General features: G+C 40.3%; 1 protein-coding gene across 2 annotated transcripts; it reads right to left on the minus strand.

The window, feature by feature from the left end:
- Window positions 1-1,126: 1,126 nt before the first annotated feature.
- On the minus strand, window positions 1,127-22,970 carry LOC143808084 (uncharacterized). Of its 2 annotated transcripts, XM_077290350.1 has the most exons (3): window positions 22,313-22,969; window positions 16,085-16,119; window positions 1,127-6,384 (listed from the first exon to the last, which is right to left on the minus strand). In XM_077290350.1, the coding sequence occupies exon 3, from the start codon at window positions 6,375-6,377 to the stop codon at window positions 3,969-3,971; it is 2,409 nt and encodes an 802-aa protein (XP_077146465.1). In that variant the 5' UTR covers window positions 6,378-6,384; window positions 16,085-16,119; window positions 22,313-22,969; the 3' UTR covers window positions 1,127-3,968. The 2 variants fall into 2 exon arrangements, with proteins under 2 accessions (XP_077146465.1, XP_077146466.1); XM_077290351.1 differs by lacking the exon at window positions 16,085-16,119 and having other exon boundaries at window positions 22,313-22,970.
- Window positions 22,971-23,342: the final 372 nt, after the last annotated feature.

The following is a 23,342-nucleotide window of genomic DNA, read 5'->3' on the forward strand; positions in this document are numbered from 1 at the left end:
TTCAAAAATATTTCCCTCAACTAGAAGTTGGATCCACTGAAAAGCAGTTTTCCCTTTACTAAGGAGTGGGTCTCCTACACTGGTAAAGGGTATGTACTAAGTGCAAGGGATGCCAAAAATTAGAAGCAGGCACTCCCAATACCACTTTGAAGAGATGTAGTGGAGGGCCTCAGAAAACATTTTTTTTTCCCATTATTAAGGAGTGGGTATTCTAGACTGGTAATGCCCATGCACTAAGTGCAAGGGCTAAAAAACATTTACCCCTGGAGGGTATACATACACATAAAAGAATGTTCAAGGTAGTCCTCTAAAACTTGTCAATGGAGCATCATAAACACCCTTAAAAAATGTATAGAGAGGGTAGCATGATCACCCTGTTGATATGGTGGTGGAGGAGGACGACACAAAAAAAGGACGAAATCCTTAAGCGTATACCGTCTGGGTGGGAAGGAGTGCATGGGAATAGACCAGAAAACCCTCCCCACTAGATTTGAGTTTAAGTTCTCCTGCTGTCATCTGGTGGTTTATAGAAGTCTGGCCCAACAGTGGGGTATAGGACAGCAGAAAGAAGGTGGCGAGAAAAGCTGGACATGGGACAGCAGAAAACAGCTACAGAAATGTATGTATGAAATGGCAGGAAGTTTTGCAAGCAGCTCATAAATGTGACTGAGGAAGAGGTCTTTAGGTTCTGCACTAGTCCAGCTAGCATTTGAAGACCATGACATAACTGATCAGCTGGGTGATTCTACAGGAAGCTTGGTGACTGAGCCCACAGCATTCTTGAATCACTTACACACACTAATTACAGCATTTACAAATGCATTGTATGAGGTCACGCCGATTTAGTCATAATGTTGTTGGGAGTACACATATCGCACACTTGACTTATTATTTCTACACAACTGTGCAGCCATTAACAATAGGCAAACACTTTCCAACGATACACAGGAAAGTCGCAGTGATTTTTATGAATATTCTGCATTGCACTATCCAATCCACTACAAGGGACACAGAAAGCACTTTAATAACTCATTTAGTTAGCCATCCACTAAATTATACCTGTCAATAAGGCCGGCTTCACACATAATTTTACAATCTGTGGCTTTGATTCATCAAGGCCAGCAATGTTCATGCTAATCTTGATGAGGGATGTGTTGGAGTCAGAGGCTTCTGATTTATTAAGAGGAGCACACCTCTTATTGAATCAAGAGCATCTAAAAAGTGTTATACGCCACCATACACAGAGCCTGGGGAGGGACTGGACTAAGGTTTCTGATATAAGGAAAGCCTCAGCTCATCATGAATTAGACAGCACTTCATAAATCCCAATATGGGTGGAGATGGGCAAAATGGGCTTAAGAACACCAAAGGCAAATTGGTATAAAAATTTAGCGCAGCGCTTTGTTAAGCCAAAATGTAGCTATTTTTCAATTTACAATTTATATCAGAATTCTAGCATACTTGCTTGGATAAGTTGGGGCCTATGTGCAGTTCACAATTTCTGGAGAGACTTCAGGGTTATTGACCATAACTAAAAGCCTCATATATGCCTATAGGAATGTTAATTTGGGTCTTGAAACCAGTGATCTGTCTCAAAATTCCAAATTGTGTGCAAAATTGTGAGGCCAACCTTAATCTCCTACCTTATTTTCATAGCGTTATGTGATGGGTACTATGAGCACAGGAGAAGCATATGGTGAACAATGTAATATAAAGGATTGTACACAAGTCAAATATAATGGGATAAGGGATCTGCACATGCCACATCAAAAAGACAATTCTTACAACACTATACAAAGTGCAACCTGTCACACAATATATATTTTTATTCATACTTTAAACAATTCATTACACATCATAAACAATATTTTATTTTATGCTATCATGAAATCTCTCATGTGCCTAATATTTGGTCTGTTTCTATAAAATCTTTGGGGCTAATCTACTAAAGCGTTTTACACCAATTTTCTGGTATAAAACCATTTGCAAAATGTGAAGATGCGCAGAAAATGTTGCAACCTTTGTGGTTATGACACCAGTCTTAGCCAGCTCTGCCAAAATGAGCTGAGCTTGGTTATGACAATGGTGTGGCCTGTCTAACATTGCCAGATGTGGTGGAAGCACACGCCACTCGGAAGTTGTGCCTGCTTCATTAAGAGGCATGTTTCTCCCTAAAGAATCAGCCTCCTCTTACTCAATCTAGTCCCTTCCTCAAGACCACGGTGAACAATCCCAGTATTACTGGATCAGATCATTAGTCTCAAATTTCTTCACATATTGGGCACAAAGCACTGTGTGGACATGAAAACTAGTGTATATTATGACTTTTATCAGAAATCCCACAAACCAGGCATTTATTGCTCTTTTTAAGCTATGTACATTAGATTAAGTAAGATCTTGGAGATATTGAAAGGATCTGCAATCAATAGAATGGGGAAAGTTGCTTACCGAATTGTGTTAGGAATCAGGATGGAACATGTTCAATGCCAATCCCGTTGTACAAAGCTTCCACTGATAGATTGGGCGCTGTAAGAAATATCAAGCCGATGCTTGTCTCCCTTTCACTTTTGGCATGTATTGAAGGTGAGGAAATAGCAATTAAACCAATATCTTGCTAACAGATATAATATGTGTATGACCAGCTTTAGGGACAGAGGGTAAAGCCATGCAATTGTCAGTGATTCCATTTTTCCCTTGTGGCTTATTGTGCACTTTGAGTCTTTACTGTAAAGCACTGAGTCAGCTCATACACTTTATGGACAGAAGTGTTGGACACTATGTCTTAATAAGGTTTTTAGTCCTACTGTCAAGGGTGTATAACATCCACCAGTCTGCCTTGCTTTACAAACGTTTGTGAAAAGAATGGGTCTTTCTAAAGAGCTCACATACTGTACTTCAACCATGTTTGTATAATAGTATGCCACTATAGCAACAAGTTAGATCATGAAAATTTTTCCCTTCTAAATATTCCACAATCAACTAAAAATGCTATTAGTGAAAAGTAGAAAAGTTGGGGAACCACAACATTGGTGACGACCATGTAAAGTTACAGAGCAGGGTTGCCGATTACTGAGGCACATAGGGCATGAAAGTCATCACTTTTCTGCTGACTCACAAAATCTGTATGTTAGAAGCTTTAACGGCATGGATTTAAATGTCTGAGTAGCTGCATTCAAGTCTTACATCACCAAGCACAATGACAAGCATTGGATGAAGTGATATAAAGGACGCCACCAGTGGATTCTAGAGCAGTGAAACTGTGCTGTGCAGTGACAAATCACTCTTCTCTATCTGACACTATGATAAACAAGTCTGGGTTTGGTACATGCCAGGATAAAGTTCACCACCGACTATATTGTGCCAACTATACAGTTTTCTGGAGGAGGTATATATGGTATTTTTTTTCCGCATTGGTCTTAGTTCCTGCGAAACAAAATCTTAGTGCTTCAGCATACCAAGATATTTTGTGCCATTATTTGCTTCGACTTCATGAGAACATTCTGAGGAAGGCCATTTTTTTCGAGCACGATTGTGCCCCAGTGCACAATTGATGTGGAAGAACTTTACTGACCTGCACAGAGCCCTGACTTGAACCCTATCTCACACCTTTGGGATAAATTAGATAGCAATTGTGAGCCAGGCCCTTTGGCCAACTACAGTGTCTGATCTCACAAATGAGGATGAATGGGCAAAAATTCTCAGCCACACTTTTGTAAAAAGAATTCCCAAAAGTAGCGCTAGAGGGGGGACCAACTCCATATTAATGCCTATGCTTTTGGAATGGGATGTCATCATGAAAGCTCCTGTAGGTGTCCCAATACATATTTTACATACAGTTATATAAATTCCAACTGGCATACACCAGCTTTAGGCTACACACCTACATTAATGTTACTATAAATTATTTTCATAGAGAGCTTTACGGTTCCTTTCATGGTCTCTGTAATCACATTGCTTAGTAAGTGTGCCTAAGTCTTCTCTTTTTTACTATACATATGCACCAGCCTTACAGGGAGCACTGGTATCTTTACACTACGTATAGATTTATGCAGAGTGTAAGTAAATATTATTAAAAAAATTGTAGTACAGAGTTCAATACATAATAAAGTTAGGTAGGAGACAAAAAGGAACTGACAGTGATGAATTCTGGATCCAAAGAGAAGATTGTCTTTTAACTGTGACTTTTCTGATGAAGGTAGTATGTATTTTTCACCATCACTAATCATCTCGGTGGTCATAGTACTTGATGCACTTAAGTTGCTTTCTGTAGAAATGGCATTGATCAAGAAGATTGCTGTTGTGGGTAATGTGGCACTCTGTGTTGAAGTCTGTGTTGTTGGAATACATGTAGAAGAAACACTTGTAGTTGTCTTCTGTGTAGTAAATAAACTAGTTAGTTCCCTTGGTGTGCTTGCAATTGTAGATGGTGTAGACAATGTTGTGGCTGCTTCAGTGTGTGTAGTATAGACAGTTGATGTAGTTTGATGATTGCTTGTTGTTTCCATGATTGTAGTTGGCAGAGATGTTGTCGCTTGAATTGTTGTTAGTTTCATTGTTGTAGTTTGGGTGGTTGTAAGTTTTGAGGTTGCCATGAGTGTTGTAGCTTGTGGTGTTGTTAGTTCTCTCGTAGTAGTTTGTATTAGGGTTGTTTTTTGAGGTGCTGTAGTTTTTAAAGTTGTTGTAGGTTGTGGGGTTGTCTGTTCTGTGGTTGCCATAGTTGTTGTCATCTGTGGTGTTGTGACTTTTATGGTTGTTGTTTTGATAATAGTTGTTTCTTGAGGTGTTGAAATGCTCAAAGTTGTAAAACCTGTTGTAAGCTCTGTTGTTGTAATGGTGGTGGTTGGGATAACAGTAGTTTTTCGAGTAGTAGTTGGCAGAAGAGTGGTGTAAAGAATTGTTGTTTTAAGTGTCGTAGGCAATACAGTTGTTTGAGGCTTTACAGTAGTGACCTGCGGAGTTGTGAGAAGAGTTGTTGGCTGAGTTGTGATAATGGGTGCTTTAGTGGTGGCTAGAGATGTCCTAGGAGTTGTTAAACAAATGAGTTCATCAAATTTTAGAGAGATGATTACACTTCCTTTGAAGTTAACTGGTGATTCACAAAATATGTCTTTAATGTCTTTCACTTTTTGTTTGTTATCATTAATCCAGTTGTGAAAATCTTTAAGGTTACAGTCACAATTCCAAGAATTATTCCTTAAATATATAGTAGTAAGTTTAAGCACTGAATCAATTGGTTTAGGCATGATGGTAAACTTGTTGTTATTCAATCTTAAAGTCTTTAACACTGGTAGGGATGAGAACACATCATCTTGTAAGCTGCTGAGATAATTATCTTCCACATTGAGTTCTGTTAACTTACCGAGATCCAAGAACATTTCCTTGTTTAGCATAGTGATTTGGTTTGAGGACAGCACTAACTTTTTCAAAGACCTAAAGTTATTGAATGCAGTAGCTGGAATATCAGTTAATTCATTCTGGCTCAGATCAAGTTCTATAACATTTATACCATCAGTTATCTCATCTGGAAGCATTTTCAGTTTATTTGCATTCATTTTGAGTTGCTTTATTTTATTTAACCCAAATAGCATTTTTTTTGGAAGCTCCTCTAATAGATTTCCATCCAAAAGCAATTTTTCAAGATTTGCTAAATTAGATAAAAAATTTGGGGGCCACAGTTTTATTTTGTTGTTATACATATTAAATTCTGTCAGATTTTTATTATTGTCCACCAATCCTTGAGGAAGTTCTGTGAGCTCATTTTCATAGAGACGAAGGACTTTTAGGTTAGGTAATTTACTGAATATGTCCACAGGTAACTGAGTCAGTTTATTTTTTGCTAGATGCAATATTTTGAGTTTACCAAGTGCATCAAAAATGCCTGGAGGAAAGGAAGATAATTTATTGAGATTTAAGTAGAGTTCTTCCAAATTGTGCAGGTCATCAAAAATTCCTTGGCCCAAAGAACTAATGTTGTTGTATTTAAGAATCAGCTTCCTCAGATTGGTAAGATTGCTAAAGACTCCAGTCTTTATTGCATGCAAATCTGCATTTGCAGATATCTCCAATTCAGAAAGGTTTTGTAAGTTATCAAAGGCACCAACTTCTATTTCGCTAATTTTATTATTCATGAAGTATATTTTTTCCAAATGAGCCATGTATTTGAATGCATCTTTTCTGATAGTTGAAATTCCTGTTTGCACTAAGAAGATTTCCGTTGTTTTGGGGCTAATGGATTTAGGTACGTCGGTGATGGTTTCCTTCATGAAGACTTCCTGGTAATCTTTGGGGCAGTCATACACAACTTGACAGTTTGTAGTTGAAGAAAATGTCACATTAATTGCTCCAAGTAATGCCAGAATGTGTAAAATCAAATGCATTTTATGTCTGAAAAAAAAAATAAACATAGGGTGTTAGGTCTTAGGTCTGCTTTACATATAGAGTTGCCAACCGTTCATGCATTTCTGGATGGTCTGTAAAACTTATAGATTTTCTTCATTGAAAAAAATTGCAATTTTAATGATTTTTTTTAAAGGTTGGAAAAAATTATCATCATTTTACAGATTTCTTTAATTACTGCAAATGTAGGAAGGAATACTAATTTTATTCTTAATGTTTTATTTTTGTTTTCCATAGTATCTGTAATAGAATCGATGTGCACTGCTGTGCACTGCTCTGTCTTCCGCATCCTCTGCCTGTGATATTCAGGTCAGAGGGTGCAATGATGTGGTTAGTGCACGCCATCTGAACAGTCACAGCCCGAGGACCCAGAAGATGGAGCGGCGCCCAGCAGTGGAACAGGGACAGGTGAATACAGCAAGTGCCGGGGGCCTGAGCCAGCAGTGACTCCAGCACCTGACCCCCATCACGTGCCAGTGTCCCCGCCTGCTAAGGCCCCCGGCACTCAGCGCCCAGCGATGATAGGTGAGTATGTCATTTTTTTTTAATCACAGCAGCATACGGGGCATATTATACTATGAAGCATCTTATGGAGGCCATCAACCTTTATGGAGCAGGGTACGGGGCATATGGATGGGAGCAGCACATGACAGAATGGGGGCGCAGGATGGGTGCAGCACATTACAGAATGGGGGCGCAGGATGAAAGTAGCACATTACAGAATGGGGGCGCAGGATGGGAGCAGTACATTACAGAATGGGGGCGCAGGATGGGAGCAGCACATTACAGAATGGGGGCGCAGGATGGGAGCAGCACATGACAGGATGGGGCGCAGGATGGGATCAGCACATGACAGGATGGGGCACAGGATGGGAGCAGCACATGACAGGATGGGGCGCAGGATGGGAGCAGCACATGACAGGACTTGGCGCAGGATGGGAGCAGCACATGATAGAATGGGGCGCAGGATGGGAGCAGCACATGACAGGATGGGAGCACAGGATGGGAGCAGCACATGACAGGATGGGAGCGCAGGATGGGAGCAGCACATAACAGGATGGGGGCGCAGAATGGGTGCAGCACATGACAGCATGGGGGTGCAGAATGGGATCACCACATGACAGGATGGGGGCGCAGGATGGGAGCAGCACCTTACCAGAATGGGGGCACAGGAAGAGAGTAGCACATGACAGGATGGGGGCGCAGGATGGGAGCAGCACATGACAGGATGGGGGTGCAGGATGGGAGCACTACATAATAGGATGGGGCGCCGGATGGGAGCACATGACAGGTTGAGGGCTCTGTAAGAGAGTACCACATGACAAGATGGAGGTGCACAAAACAGGATGGGGGCGCAAGATGGTAGCAGCACATGACAAGATTAGGGCGCAGGATGGAAGCAGCACATACCAGGATGGAGACCATATATCAATATAAATGCTCACCACCCGGGCTTAGAACGGGTTCAATAGCTAGTTCATAAATAATGTTCAGTGATTTTTTCCAGAATACACAAAAATTTAGGTTGGCATCCCTTTTGAACAACACATACATTTTACACTGTTGAATCATAAATATCCACCAAAATCTAAGCTAAAATCCACATTTTGCTGCATTTAGGGGGGTGGATGAAACTCATGACATTGCGGAGTGTACAGGGCATGCCATGGATTTCTTGCTATGCACTATGTGAATTGGTTTTGTTAACTACATAAATTACAAATTGCTTTATAGCTCTGCATCATGAACTCGTAGGTTCATGCGAGCGTGTAAAAAATCGTTCAGAGTTTCATCCAGAACACTTGGACAATTTTTTCTCACTTGTCATCCGAGTGCAGTCTGTATGCAAGCCGATTTTTACTGCACCAGCTATGAATCATTTACAGTTTCCTATATTACAGAAATGCAATGAATTGTTAAAAATCTCATGTCATACTGTGGCTCCGTATGGAATCTGATTTTGTTTGAGCATCCATAGACTTGAATAGGCGCATCTCATCTGATTTATGGAAGAAACTAGTGCATGCTGCAATTTTTTCACACTCAGATTGTCATTTATACTGCTTCATTGAATAACATTGGTCCAAGTGTGGTCCGTTTTTTTTCACAGATAGCACCCAGACCAAAAATATGGTCAAGTGAATGAGGAAATACAGTATATTTCTAAAGTTCCTTTTGATATGAAATTCTCACCAGATATTGATAACGTAACGACCCATCAAATCCACATATATATTTGCAGACATTTTGAGAATTGAAGAATACGCAAAGGACAAAAATAAAAAAGATCTCCAAAGAAAGCTCTATTCTCACATAAGATCCATTGTGGGCTGCAGAAGGAGAAAGCAGTCCAAAAATAAAACTATGCTGATACATGACAGCTAGAAAGAAAGACAGCATCGTCCCCAATACACAAATCTCATATACAGCATGTATTACTCACATAGTCACGTCTACTTATGAAAGATCTGAAACTACAAGGAGGTTGAAAAATTTAAGAGGAATGGGCACCGCTTAAAAACTATTTTGTGAAAATGGGTGGTACTAAAATAAAAAATATATATTTTCTCACCTACTGGACAAACTCCACATCCGAAGTCCCTAGGGAAGAAAGTGGGGTTTTCTAACTTAAAGCAGTTTTACCATGAGCAAAGTTTATTTTTATTTTATGTTTTAATCAATAGATCTTTAAATAATAATAAATTCCGCAATTGGATGTGTTTAAATAAAATGTTCCTGTGCTGAGCTAATCTTATAAATGTGCCCCTGTTTTGTACTGTGTAATGGCTGTGTCTGAGGCCATGTGCACACGTTCAGTATTTTTTGCGTTTTTTTCGCGTTTTTTCGCTATAAAAACGTGATAAAAATGCAATAAATAAAAAAAAACCGCTTACATATGCCTCCCCTATTATTTTAAGTGTATTCCGCATTTCTTGTGCAAATGTTGCATTTTTTTCCGCGAAAAAATCGCATCGCGGGAAAAAAGCAACATGTTCATTAAATTTGCGGAATTGCGGGGATTCCGCGCACCTAGGAACGCATTGATCTGCTTACTTCCTGCACGGGGCTGTGCACACCATGCGGGAAGTAAGCAGATCATGTGCGGTTGGTACCCAGGGTGGAGGAGAGGAGACTCTCCTCCACGGACTGGGCACCATATAATTGGTAAAAAAAAAGAATTAAAATAAAAAATAGTCATATAGTCACCTTCGATGGCCCCCGGAGTCTTCCCGCCTCTCAGCGGTGCATGCTGCCGCTTCCGTTCCTATAGATGGTGTGTGTGAAGGACCTGCGATGACGTCGCGGTCACATGACCGCGATGACGTCGCGGTCACGTGACCGCGACGTCATCGAAGGTCCTGCACACACACACCATCTATAGGAACGGACGCCGCTGGGGAGATCGGCTGTCTGCAGAGGGTGAGTATAACCATTTTTTTATTTTTTAATTATTTTTAACATGATATCTTTTTACTATTGATGCTGCATAAGCAGCATCTATAGTAAAAAGTTGGTCGCACTTGTCAAACAGTATGTTTGACAAGTGTGACCAACCTGTCAGTCAGTTTTCCAAGCGATGCTACAGATCGCTTGGAAAACTTTAGCATTCTGCAAGCTATTTCGCTTGCAAAATGCTAAAAAAAACGGGAAAAAAACGCAAAAAAAAAAATGCGGATTTCTTGCAAAAATTTCCTGTTTTCTTCAGGAAATTTCTGCAAGAAATCCTGACGTGTGCACATACCCTGACAGTGCAGGGACATGGTTTGATCATACCACATCTCCTTTTTATTCCAAGATCTATTGATTAAAATGTACTTTGTTCATGGGAAAACCCCTTTAACTCCTTCATGACCGGAGGTATTTTCGTTTTTGTATTTTCATTTTTTGCTCCCCTTCTTCACAGAGCCATAACTTTTTTATTTTTCAGTCCATAAGCCATGTGAAGGCTTGTTTTTTGCGGGACGAGTTGTACTTTTGAGTGACACCATTGATTTTAACATATCGTGTACTGGAAAATGGTAAAAAATGGTAAAAAAAATGTGCGTCTATGTGTTTTTTTTTGCTATTTTACTATGTTCACTAAATGCTAAAACTAACCTGCCATTATGATTTTCCAGGTCATTACGAGTTTACATACATAAAACATGTCTAGGTTCTTTTTTATCTAAGTGGTTTAAAAAAATTCCAAACTTTGCTAAAAAAAAACCAAATTGTGCCATTTTCCAATACCCGTAGCGTTTCCATTTTTCATGATCTCGGATTAGATGAGGGCTTATTGTGCTCCAAGCTGACATTTTTAATGATACCATTAATATAGAACGTGTGGACATACTCTAAGGCATTGTTTTCCACTAGTGATGCTGTGCAAATTGTTTTATTAATGCAGGTTCATTAATTAATCTAACATTGTCCAAAATAAGGAACCCATTGGCAAAATATTATAGAAAAGGCTGATGCAGTATGTGACTCTGAAGTAGAAATTGTTGTGAAGAAATGCTTATTGGGGTGTATACACAGTGGCATGTAAACGTTTGGGCACTGCTGATCAAAATTCAATAAAATATGCAATAAAAAGCATCTTTTAGTGTGTGACAGTAGCCAAACATAAAAACCCAATATAAATCTGGTATCTCTGTAATTGCACCGAAGAATAAAGTCGCCAAATCACTTTTACCACACAAGGAATGGCGTAAAAAATAAATAAAACCAATACTTCACCCGCTGTTGATTTTTCATTCTGCTTCCCAAAGATTGCAGTAAGGCCCCTTTCACACATCAGTTTTTTGCCATCAGTCCCAATCTGTCGAATTTTGAAAAAACCGGATCTGGCGACTGATGATTTAGACGGAACCTCTGGCGGAAGTTTCCCTATAATGAGGCAGATGGAGGCACTGTGGATGCCATATGACCTGTGTTCTGGCGATGTCCGTCTTTTTAGGATTGCATAAAAGTGCCTTTGGCCACAGTTTTATGAAAAAAGGACACTGCTGAAAAAAGGGCAGATGGAGTCCAGAGTAACTCTTCTGCCTTATTATAGTGAATGGATCCCTCAGCGGTTTCATCTGAGTCACGTCACTAAGAGACTTAGATGGAAACTCCAAAGTGCTCAGCGTAGAGCGCCGGATAACTGTGATCCCTAACATTATGTAAAATGTTCCCAATATAAGCTTTAACTCAATCCACAAAAAAAGCAAGCCCTAACTCAGGTCTGTCGTCTGTTAATAGAAATATAGGGGGCTTCCAAGTTACTGGTAGCACAAAGGCTCTGGAAAAGCGAAATGGACCCTCAGCCATGAAATGAAATTCAGCAAATTCTCCACTCTCAAATCCAAATGCCCCTATCCCTTCAAAACCCCACAGTGTACCTAAACCACATATTGCATCCACGTTTGGCATTTCTGAAGTGATAAGAGCCCACCTAACTTATGGGTGCATGCCTCCAGAAGCATGGGCTGGGCATAACGTACTGGTGACTACAGTGTACTGGTGACTACAACATACCGGTCACTATAACAGCAGTTTGCAATTTTCATTCGGCAACATTCATTGCTGCTTGTTGCTGGAAAATACCAATGTAGTCAAAATCGTCACTACAACTGTAGATAAATTCCCCAAGGGGTATAGTTTAAAAAATGGGGTCACTTGAGGGGGGATTCTGCTCTTCTAGCAAATGGGGGATCTGTATATGGAGTCCGCAAACTGTTCTAGGAAAATCTGCGCTCCAGTAGGCAAATAGAGCTCCGTTCCTCCTGAGTCTCTCCGTATGGCTACGTAGTACTGTACAGCCACATATGGGGTATTGCCACATTCAGTAGAAATTGTGGGACACATTTTGGTGCCATTTTTACCCACTTACCGTATGTGAAAATGTAAAATCTGGGACTAAAACAAAATTTTGTTTGTAAAAATGTAGTTATTTTTTCTTCACTCCCCAATGGTATAAAATTCTGTGACAAACCCGTGGTGTCAATATGATCACTGCGCCCCTAGATGAATTCATTGAGAGGTGTAGTGTTTAAAATGGGGTCACTTATGGGGTGTTCTGCTGTGATGGCACCTCATTGGCTCTCCCAGTGGGTCATGGCACCTGCAAACTATAACAGTAAAACCTGGTGCTCTTTGCCTTCTGAGCTTTGCACTGTGCCTGAAAAGTATTTCCCGTTTAAATGTAAGGTATTTGCGCCCTCAGGAAAAAATGGACCTTAGTTTGTTGTAGAAACAATTCCTATTAGCCCTTAGAAAAATGTAAAACTTGGGGCTAAAACAACGTTTTAGTGGTAAAAATGTAATTTATTCTTTCTTCACCGCTCAGTGGTATAAAATTCTGTGAGGCACATGTGGTGTCAGTACGATCACAGCACCACTAGATGAATTCATTGGGGAGTGTAGTTTGTAAAGTGAGATCACATATGGGGGTTTCTGTTGTTCTGGCACCTCAGGGGCTCTGACAACGTGACATAGCACCCTCAAATCATTCCAGCAAAATCTGAACTCCAATATGACGCCTCTTCCCTTCTGAGCTTTGCACTGTGCCTCAAAAGTAGTATTCCCCCTCATATGGGGTATCGGCATACTCAGGAGCAATTGCACTACAAACTGTATGGTGCAATTTCTCCTGTTACCCTTATGAAAATGCAAAAAAATAAAATTTTTGTGAGGAAAATGTGATTTTATTATTTTCAACTGCTCAACGTTATAAATTTCTGTGAAGCACCTGGGGGTTCAAGGTGCTCACCACACCTCTAAATACATTCCTGGAGGGGTCTAGTTTCCAAAATAGGGTCACTTGTGGTGGTTTCCACTGTTTAGGCACATCAGGGGCTCTCCAAATGGGACATGACACCCGCTAATGATTTCAGGAAATTTCACATTCAAAAAGTCAAATGACGCTCCTTACCTTCCAAGCCCTGTCGTGCACCCAAACAGTAGTTTTCTCCCACATATTTGGTATTGGCACACTCAGGAGAAATTGCACAACAAATTGTATAGTGAAATTTCTCCTGTTATTCTTATAAAAATACAATATTTTGTGCTAAAAACATATTTGTGGGGAACATTTTATTTTTTTATTTTTACGGCTCAATGTTATAAACTTCTGTGAAGCACCTGAGGGTTCAATGTGCTCACCACACATCTAGATCAGTTTCCTGAGGGGTCTAGTTTCCAAAATGATGTCACTTGTGGGGGATTGTCACTGTTTAACCACATCAGGGCTCTCCAAACGTGACATGGCGTCCGACAATTGTTCCAGCAAGTTTTGCATTCAAAAAGTCAAATAGCGTTCCTTCGCTTCCAAGCACTGCTGTGCGTTCAAACAGTGGCTTTCGCCTTCATATGCAGTATCTGCACGCTCAGGAGAAATTACACATATTTTGAGGTCCACTTTTTCCTGTTACCCTTGTCAAAATAAAAAAAAAATGGATTTGAAGTAAATTTTTTGTGAAAAAAAGTTAAATGTAAATTTTTTTTACACATTCCAAAAATTCCTGTGAATCACCTAAAGGGTTAATAAACTTTTTGAATGTGTTTTCGAGTACCTTGAGGGGTACAGTTTTTAGAATGGTGTCAATTTTGGATATCTTCTATCATATAAACCACTCAAAGGGCCCTCAAATGTGATGTGGTCCTTAAAAAAATGGTTTTGTAAATTTTGTTGCAAAACTGAAAAATCGCTGGTCAACTTTTAACCCTTATAACTTCCTAACAAAAAAAATATTGGTTCCAAAATTGTGCTGGTGTGAAGTAAACATGTGGGAAATGTTACTTATTAAGTATTTTGTGTAACATTTTTCTGTGATTTAAGGGCATGAAGATTCAAACGTGGAAAATTGCAAAATTTTCTAAGTTTTCACCAAATTACCGGTTTTTTTTTCAAAAATAAATGCAAGTCTTATCAAAGAAATGTTCAGACTCTTATGAAGTACAATATGTCATGAAAAATAAACAGTCTAAGGGTATGTGTCCATGTTCAGGAAACGCTGCGTTTTTGACGCAGCGCTGAGCCGCAGCATCAAAAACGCAGCGTCCAGATGTTACAGCATAGTGGAGGGGATTTAATGAAATCCCGTCTCCACTGTGCATTGAAAAACGCATGCGTTTTTCCCGCAAAAATGGTGCGTTTTTTCAGAACGCAGCATGTTGCTACAATGAGCAAAACACGCAGGAACACCGCAGGTGACCTGCCAGTGACCTCAGGTGCATTTTTGGTCAGGATTTTACCTGCATAAAATCCTGACCAAAGCCTGAAGCAACCCTGAACGTGGACACATACCCTCAGAATCAACGGGATCCGTTGAAGCATTCTAGAGTTATTACCGCATAAAGTGACAGTGGTCAGAATTGTAAAAATCGGCTCGTCATTAACGTGCAAACCACATCCGGGGGTAAAAGAGGTTAAGGGTAGGAATAATTAAAAGTGCAAAAAATGAAAATGGGCTGTGGAGGTAGGGGGTTAATCACGTGTGCGTTCAAGAAATTTGCAAAAAATGCGTTTATTTTTATAGCTTAAAATTCTGATTCCAGCCACAATAATCTGCAGAAGTTTGATCAGGTATAAAATAGTCATAGATTTAATTATTTTTAGGGACACTGATCAATACTTGTCCCTTTTTACTGATTGTCCAAGTAATTAGACTACTATGGTGTTGGAGTTGAGAGGTGAGTTGGCACAAGCAAACAGGCTTACAATAGATATCGAAATCAGAAGCAAAACTGGCTCTCAGCATATATACAATACCAGACATTACAACATATGGAAATCGGCAAATGGTGGCCCAACAGATTAACAGGTAACAAGGGTAGTCTAACATTAAACATTTAAAGCATGTCCTTGTACCATATTCTCTGATTTCCAAGTGCCGTCTTATCCATACAGTTCTGTGGAGCGCTGACCTTGTTTCTACTTAGGCCTCGGCTCTACATTACCATCTGGTGGAGTTCTGGAAAATGCCGACCAGGTTTAACTATCTTTCTATTGAGCTGTATAGAGAGAGCCCTGGCTAGGAATTAGAATACGGTTGGCACAGTAGGACCTGAACCTGTGAGGTATTTATTCTGTATCATGAGGTTGTGCAATAAGTAAAGTTTATTTAACATATTTAACAGTGACTTTAATTGCCAGAAGATTGGTAGGGGTCCAGAGTGAAATACGGAATTAATAGAAAACATAGGCTATGAAGGCAGTGATTTCTACTAAAGCCATATCCCCGCTCTGAGTGCGCACTCAGACAGGAGCTATGCTCTCCTGTCTTCTGAGCTGCGCACTGTTCTGGGGTCTGTTGAGCGATTAATGGGTGTCTCAGGACCCGGACCTCACTGATCTTCACATTACTAAAGTGCCTGCTAAATATGGAAAAAAAATGTTTAAAAAAACAAGTTTAGTTTCTCACTCTTTTAGATGAAAATTTGCCTTTGGATGATACCCTTTTAAGTGTCTAATAATCCTACTTCATCTCCCTTGGTCTGTTGGTGGCCATCGCACCTATAAGCTTATTTTGTTGAGCTGTATGACGTAAAATTTAGCATTCACTTTAACTCCATAAAAAACCCCAAGACAATAAATGAAGGAGAAGTAGGTAAAAAAGACACAGAATATACACGTGATGAGAGCAGCTTTCTATAACATATTTCTGGTGAGCAATCAGTTTTATTCGTTGTTTTACTATTGAGATTTGTAGGATGCACTTACCTTTACGGGAAGCCTCTGTAGGGTCTATTCTGCTCCTGGAAGAGAATAAGACATTATCTTGTGATAGGACGGACAGCCTGGTGCAGTTCACACTCCGGATCTGCTGACAGCCTCACACTTCTGTATACGCACCTTCTACTAGCAAAACATCTGTGGGGAAGAGATATGATGTCGTCTTGGCCGATAATCTTTTCGTGCGTAATTTGGACGTTCAGATAACCAATCCCATTATGTCTAGTCCACAGTTTACAGAGAAATCCTTCTGTGTTTTTGGTGTTACTCTGCACATGCAGTGTGATAATAACTTTGTGGCTTTTGGAGGCCTGTCTTAGATGCATGCACCAGCTGAATTTATAAACATCTGACTGCATAACACCAGCCGAGGAATTTCCTATACTCGGACACCAAATGGCCAGGCATTACAGAATAGCTGTTTCAGTGGCATCAAAGTAAATTTTTGATCCAGATTCACCCAACAATCCCAAAAAATTTAAATTTGGAAAGTATCTAGAATTAGACTCATTCAGTCGTATGTGAGAAAATTTCCAAGGGTCTCTTAAAAGCCCTCATCCCCTCAGTTATGATTGGCCTAGGTTTTCTAGTGCCCAATCCAATTTAAATTCCACTAAGCCAGTATTATATATATATAATTGTCTTGTGTGCCGGATCAACAGAATTGTACAAATGTTATCAAACTAAAGAGGCTTCCTGCAATATTTTTTAAAACTGTTCAAATTAAAGGATTGTAATAACATACAGAAATAAGTATTACTTACCACTCCAAACCTCACCACTATCTCACCAGGATAAGAAGTGATAACCTGCCATTCACGCACATGACCGCTGAGGCCAATGATTGGCTGCAGGGTCAGATGACTGTTGGAGTAGTAACACACATCACACAGCCTTTATCAAGTCCTGGACTCATCTGTTTAGATACGTTACCAAACAATAAAAAAACACCACGTGGACCCAGTATAGCGTCTGTGACATAATAAATGACATTTTAAGTCTTTAATTCCCAAATCTGTGTGTAACTATAAAGTTTTGGCAACAAATAATTTTGGAAATGAGAAAATATACCTGTAGGAGCTGTTATTATAGTGCTAAGAATTGCTTTCACAGCTGTCATTAAGGAAGTGCAATATGTGCAATCACAGCCAACAACTGCTAATATTGAAGACAATGTCACCAACTCCGATGACACAGGATGCTACTTTATTGTCTAGTTTATTCATTTGGGAGTTGTTACTAAAGTCTAATAGTTTTATTTGTACACTGTATGATTGGATTATATAGGCAGTATGTGATATACCATAAGGTGGTGTCATCAGAAGAAAGTTATATTCCAGACACCAACTCACTTAAAGGAGTTGTCCGGTCTAAAACGACAATTCTGCCGTCACTGTATATGACTGCAGATTTGTGAATCCTGACATTGCGTGCACTGAGCTCTACGACGATTCTCCAGTATCATCGCCAGGAATGGCAGTCACGTGACCACGAGTATGCCAAATCTGACTAGACTGTTTGCAGACTTGCATAGTACACTTACACTGAGTGCGCCGAAAACAGTCTAGTCAGATTCTGGCCCGGAGTATGCATATTACATAGTTTTGATTACGTGACCGCCGTTCCTGGTGCTGAAAGCAGAGAATCTTCACAGAGTGGCATAGTCATATAGATTGACTGTAGACCTCTCGTTTTAGACTGAACAACATCTTTAAAGGGTTATTCCAATCCTCATTGATACATATTTGGGGATAGTGTGTCATGTCGGACACTGTTCAGACCAGGTCGTCTGACAGACAGCGGTAATTCCGCGTTTGACCACTGTTTGCTCATTGGCGTCGGCTAGTTTTCGTCTGGCTGCTCCGGGGTTAATTGATCTTCGGATTAGAAGCTGGGCCATGCCCATTTCCTTTAAATGGTTCTCCTGATCTTTGGGCGTCGCCGATTATAGCTTCTGTCTTATCCTTAGTTATCTCGGTCCGGAGTGGAGAGCTGGTTGTTGGAGAGTCGTTGCTGGTGGTGTATTTTCCTTGGTCTTATTTACTCCTTCCTATATTTGTATTTATTTTGCCCTGCACATTTATAGTATATTCCTGATTGACTGCGGCGTGGTGTATATTTTCCTTTATCCTTGTTTGTTATAACTGTGGGTATTGGTCTATTGCATTCACTGGGTGGTGGGCGGTGGTGTTCAGTCTAGGGCTGAATCACGAGTCAGGGTGAGGGTGGAGGCCTGAACATGCACACCTTCAGTGTAAACTTCAGGTAGAGGGTCAGACAGGGTTTCCCTAGTCTGAGGGAAATTGCAGGGGCCCGGGTTGTTAGCTCTCGCCCTCCTTGTCTCCCCGTGACATAGTGCTTGTAAACACAAAACAATTTTGCAATTTTCTGCTAATTAAAATTTTCTTGAGATGTTAGCACTTTTCTTTTGTTTATGGCATGCTGCCTTGGAGGCATAGCATCACTGCTAGTAAACAGAACATGTGTAGCACCTACAAGCTCTTTTTTATTGAGCTTGAAAACACTGTTTTGAAGTTGGCCTAGATGTGCTGTTACCTTCTAAAACCTGCCAGCATTTGTGCACTGCTTCTAAGCTAATTTTATCATTTACCTTTCGTGTCTCCCCTATTTCCTCTTAGGCTTCTTTCACACTTCTGTCTTCCAAATCTGCACAGGATCCGTCAAGACATTGAAATGACGGATCCTGTGCAGATTGTGGAAAACGTGTGCACTGGGCCTGTCTTTCTGATGGACCCGTCGAGGCTATGTACACCTGTTGTGTATGTGTCTTGATAGCGGTTTTCCGCTGCGAAAACGCATACACAACACAAACCAGGTTAAAAAAAAATAAAAAATCACAGTATTCTCACCTACCGGCGTTCCCGCGCAGCGATGCTCCCGGCAGCTAGCATTCCTAGTAATACATTGCGAGATTTCGCAATGTATTACTAGGAACGCTAGCTGCCGGGAGCATCGGTGATGCTGCGTGGGACGTCGGTAGGTGAGAATATTGCAAATTTTTTTTTTATTATTATTTTTAACATTATATCTTGTTACTACTGATGCTGCATAGGCAGCATCAATAGTAAAAAAGAGAAAGACAGCGAGAGAGAATTTCCCGTCAGGGAAATTCTTCCACTCATGCTCAGTTTGAAAAGGCAGCTGGATTCCTGCTTTTCACAGTCAGCGACGCATCCTGCGCCCATAGGCTTCCATTGTAGACAGTGATGGGCAGCGCAGGATGCGTCGCTGACCGATTTTCCGACGTGCAGAAAAAACGTTCCTCTGAACGTTATCTCTGCCCGACGGACCTTTTTTTTTTACGCAGGATCCAGTGCACGACGGATGAAACGGATGGCCATCCGTCACAATCCGTCGCTAATACAAGTCTATGAGAAAATGCAGGATCCTGCAAATTTTTTTGCAGGATCCTACATTCTCAAAAATCGACGGATTGTGATGGGAGCTGAAAGACGGAAGTGTGAAAGAGGCCTTAGATTGTAAGCGTACAAGCAGGAACCTCACTTCTTTTGGTATCTTTAGTTATGTTTATTCTGTAATGTCTTTATTGTCTGTACAAGTTCCCTCTAAAATTGTAAAGTGCTGCGGAATATGTTGGCACTATAAAAATAAAAATATTATTATTCGGTGGTCGGTTTCCTAAACAACAGGTTGTAAACAAAAGTGTTACTATTAGTGATGAGCGAATATACTTGTTACTCGAGATTTCTTGAGCATGCTCGGGGGTCCTCTGAGTATTTTTTAGTGCTCGGAGATTTCGTTTTTCTTGCCGCAGCTGAATGATTTACATCTCTTAGCCAGCATAAGTATATGTGGGGATTCCCTAGCAACCAGGCAACCCCCACATGTACTTATGCTGGATAACAGATGTAAATCATTCAGCTGTGGCAAGAAAAACTAAATCTCCGAGCACTAAAAAATACTCGGAGGACCCCCGAGCATGCTAGGGAAATCTCGAGTAACGAGTATATTTGCTCATCACTAGTTACTATCTCAAGAACAGTTGCAAATTTTTCTAAGCAGTAAATTGCAAAAGTGCCTGTGTTTACAAGCACTAACTAACAATATCCATTGTGACAGGGTCACTGGCGCTGTATGTGAGGGGAAAAATGTGTCATAACGGTTGCTATCCTGTGTAATGTGAAACCCATAAGTTTCATAAGTTTCTCTCCAGCATGCTATGTGCTGAGTCCTTAACTAGCAATTACAAGTGTTTGGGTTTTTTGTGAGTAGTTGTAAGAGATGGGCAGGACGCCTACTCACCATTGCTCCACCTCAAGGGTGTGTTTGGGGAAGTTAAATATCCAGCTACTGTTTTTTCTCTATGTGTGTTTGAAGGAAATAAGTCTCCAGGCTCAAACTCCGGTGGCAGCTGAAGTGTGTTGTGTCCCAGAAGGCTGGAGCCATGCAGGGGAAGACTTTTGTATGTACTTTTTATCTTTATTTGTGCCAGAAAGGCTGTTTTTTGTTACTATTTTGCTTTGTGGTTTATGAAGCAATAAACCACCCAGAGACTTTAATACCAAGTGTTCCTGTGTCTACCTCAGGGAGCAGCTGAGTGAGCCAAGCTACCGCACCATGAAGATGATAATAACCAATGACAATGGGCCTGATTGTCACCCAGCTTTTCCCAAAAAGAAATAAGAAATAATAACTAATAATGAACTGATTTACATTTTGCCTACTTTCCCTCTATGATTCATATGATCCTTCAGAACATCTTAAAAGACCCTTTAACCATTGTATGTACAGTATATACAGTACAGACCAAAAGTTTGGACACACCTTCTCATTTAAAGATTTGGTGTGGGGGTGCTTTGCTGGTGACACTGTTGGGGATTTATTCAAAATTGAAGGCATACTGAACCAGCATGGCTACCACAGCATCTTGCAGTGGCATGCTATTCCATCCGGTTTACGTTTAGTTGGATCATCATTTATTTTTCAACAGGACAATGACCCCAAGCACACCTCCAGGCTGTGTAAGGGCTATTTGACCAAGAAGGAGAGTGATGGGGTGCTACGCCAGATGACCTGGCCTCCACGGTCACCAGACCTGAACCCAATCGAGATGGTTTGGGGTGAGCTGGACCGCAGAGTGAAGGCAAAAGGGCCAACAAGTGCTAAGCATCTCTGGGAACTCCTTCAAGATTGTTGGAAGACCATTCCCGGTGATTACCTCTTGAAGCTCATCAAGAGAATGCCAAGAGTGTGCAAAGCAGTCATCAAAGGAAAAGGTGGCTACTTTGAAGAACCTAGAATATAAAACATATTTTCAGTTGTTTCACACTTTTTTGTTAAGTATATAATTCCACATGTGTTAATTCATAGTTTTGATGCCTTCAGTGTGAATGTACAATTTTCATAGTCATGAAAATACAGAAAAATCTTTAAATGAGAAGGTGTGTCCAAACTTTTGGTCTGTACTGTACATGTTTTGATTTGCTATCAAACTAGTGTTTGACATCATGAAAAGTTCTAACTCATAAATATATCCATTTTTTATGCTATCCTCTAGGTGGAGCTATAATCCCATCAGCAATTTGTAAGCAACTTGCTCTGCTTATTTTTACATATTATATGAAATCCATCCATGGTTATTCTATAATGTCTGATAACTACAACACACGTCAAACACATTCTTCTGAGATGGATCTTTCTGAGATGGATCTTTTGTATCAGGTTTTATATATGTTATAACAACTTAAATAGCTAAGTATACAGATAAGAGGAAAACGCGCATGTTAATATTTTAATACATATGGAGGAGTGAGATAACATTCTTGGCACATTAGATCTGATAGCCCAAAACATAGTATGGAAAAGACAAATGATCGTGAGGTGCCTTTGATTGAAGTAAGTTATGATTAGTAATTATTACAGAGCATCTAATTAAAATTGACATATTTAGTTTTTTTAATAAATGTTTTAAAACATACATTTTAAATCAAACACACATAAACTAATGCTTCCAAAAGGCATCCTATACAACTGTCTACTCTGCTTACTCCTGGTTTCATCCCATACTAAATTAAAAGTATGGACTGTCTATTCTGTAAGAAACATAGAAGTCAGTGATGCCCTATGTGCACCATAAGGAGGCCACCATTCTTTCAGAACTCTTTATAGCTCTTTTACCAATCCTTATCCCCCTTCTCCCCTTAAACTTTTTCCCCAAATTAACTCCCACCTCACCTTGACTGTTTTAACCCCTGTCTTGCCCTACAAAGCTGAGCTATGGGTCACTGGGATCATGACTCAGCCAGGGCTACGTTTTTTTTCTCTTCCAGTCTATTCCATCGATGGGGTGTTATTGCCGATGTGATGCTGAATAATAGCCTGCTCCTTGCAGTTAGTCTGTGGAGAGTCGACTGTCAATAAGTATGATATCAGCAGTGACGCCCTGTCGACAGAGCAGAACGGAAGGGAATGGGCTGCTTTGTCAATGTGACGTCACAGGAAACAGCAGAATCAGTGGCATGAGCTCTGTGACCACTGTGAACTGAGGCAGATTGTCACAGGGCAGAAGAGGCAGGTAGTTAGCAAATACATAACATAACTTCTTAGCCCCCCCCCCCCAAAAAAAAAACAAAAAAAACTAAATCCATGATAACTCCTTTAATGCTGACAAAGAGGTGATTCCGTAGGTTCTGTTCATATAGCTCTTCACACATTCTGTTTTTGCAGGTCCCAGCTTGAGGGGCTACATCAGTAGTCAGCGGATGCCAGTCAAGAGACCTACCAATCTCTTTACACCTGTTAGTATCCTTGCTGCCTCTTCTGTTTAGGCCCTGCACAACACCATGCATGTATCACACTGCAAGATAATGATGGAAGGCAGGGTTAACAATTAGTGCCAGCCCAGGTGGGGAAGAAATACATGGGCATTTTTCAGGAAACTAGTTTCTGGTTACTGTTACTAATGGATAGATCTTGAAGGAGATAACAACTGCTTTTAGTCAGTTGGCCATAGGTGGGAAGTGTGCAGCAACTGGGAATGAAAGATTAAAGCTCAGAACAGTGCTAAAGAAGACTACTACCACCCAACGAACAGACTGCGGAGATAGACAGGAAGTAACAGCGACACACATTGACCCGTGTGACTACTATACTAAGAAAAATTCTTCACATTCAGTGAGTACTTTCTGTACCATAAATAGAGACGACAGAGGCATAATTCCTGTATGCAATTAGCAAAGAGTGGACTACAGGTCAACATGTCAAA

Source organism: Ranitomeya variabilis, chromosome 2 (genome assembly GCF_051348905.1).
Source record: "Ranitomeya variabilis isolate aRanVar5 chromosome 2, aRanVar5.hap1, whole genome shotgun sequence".
In the NCBI taxonomy this organism is placed as follows: domain Eukaryota; kingdom Metazoa; phylum Chordata; class Amphibia; order Anura; family Dendrobatidae; genus Ranitomeya; species Ranitomeya variabilis.

Excerpts from the sequence above, each read along its gene's own strand:
- LOC143808084 (XM_077290351.1), bottom strand. The coding sequence starts at position 6,377 with ATGCATTTGATTTTACACATTCTGGCATTACTTGGAGCAATTAATGTG.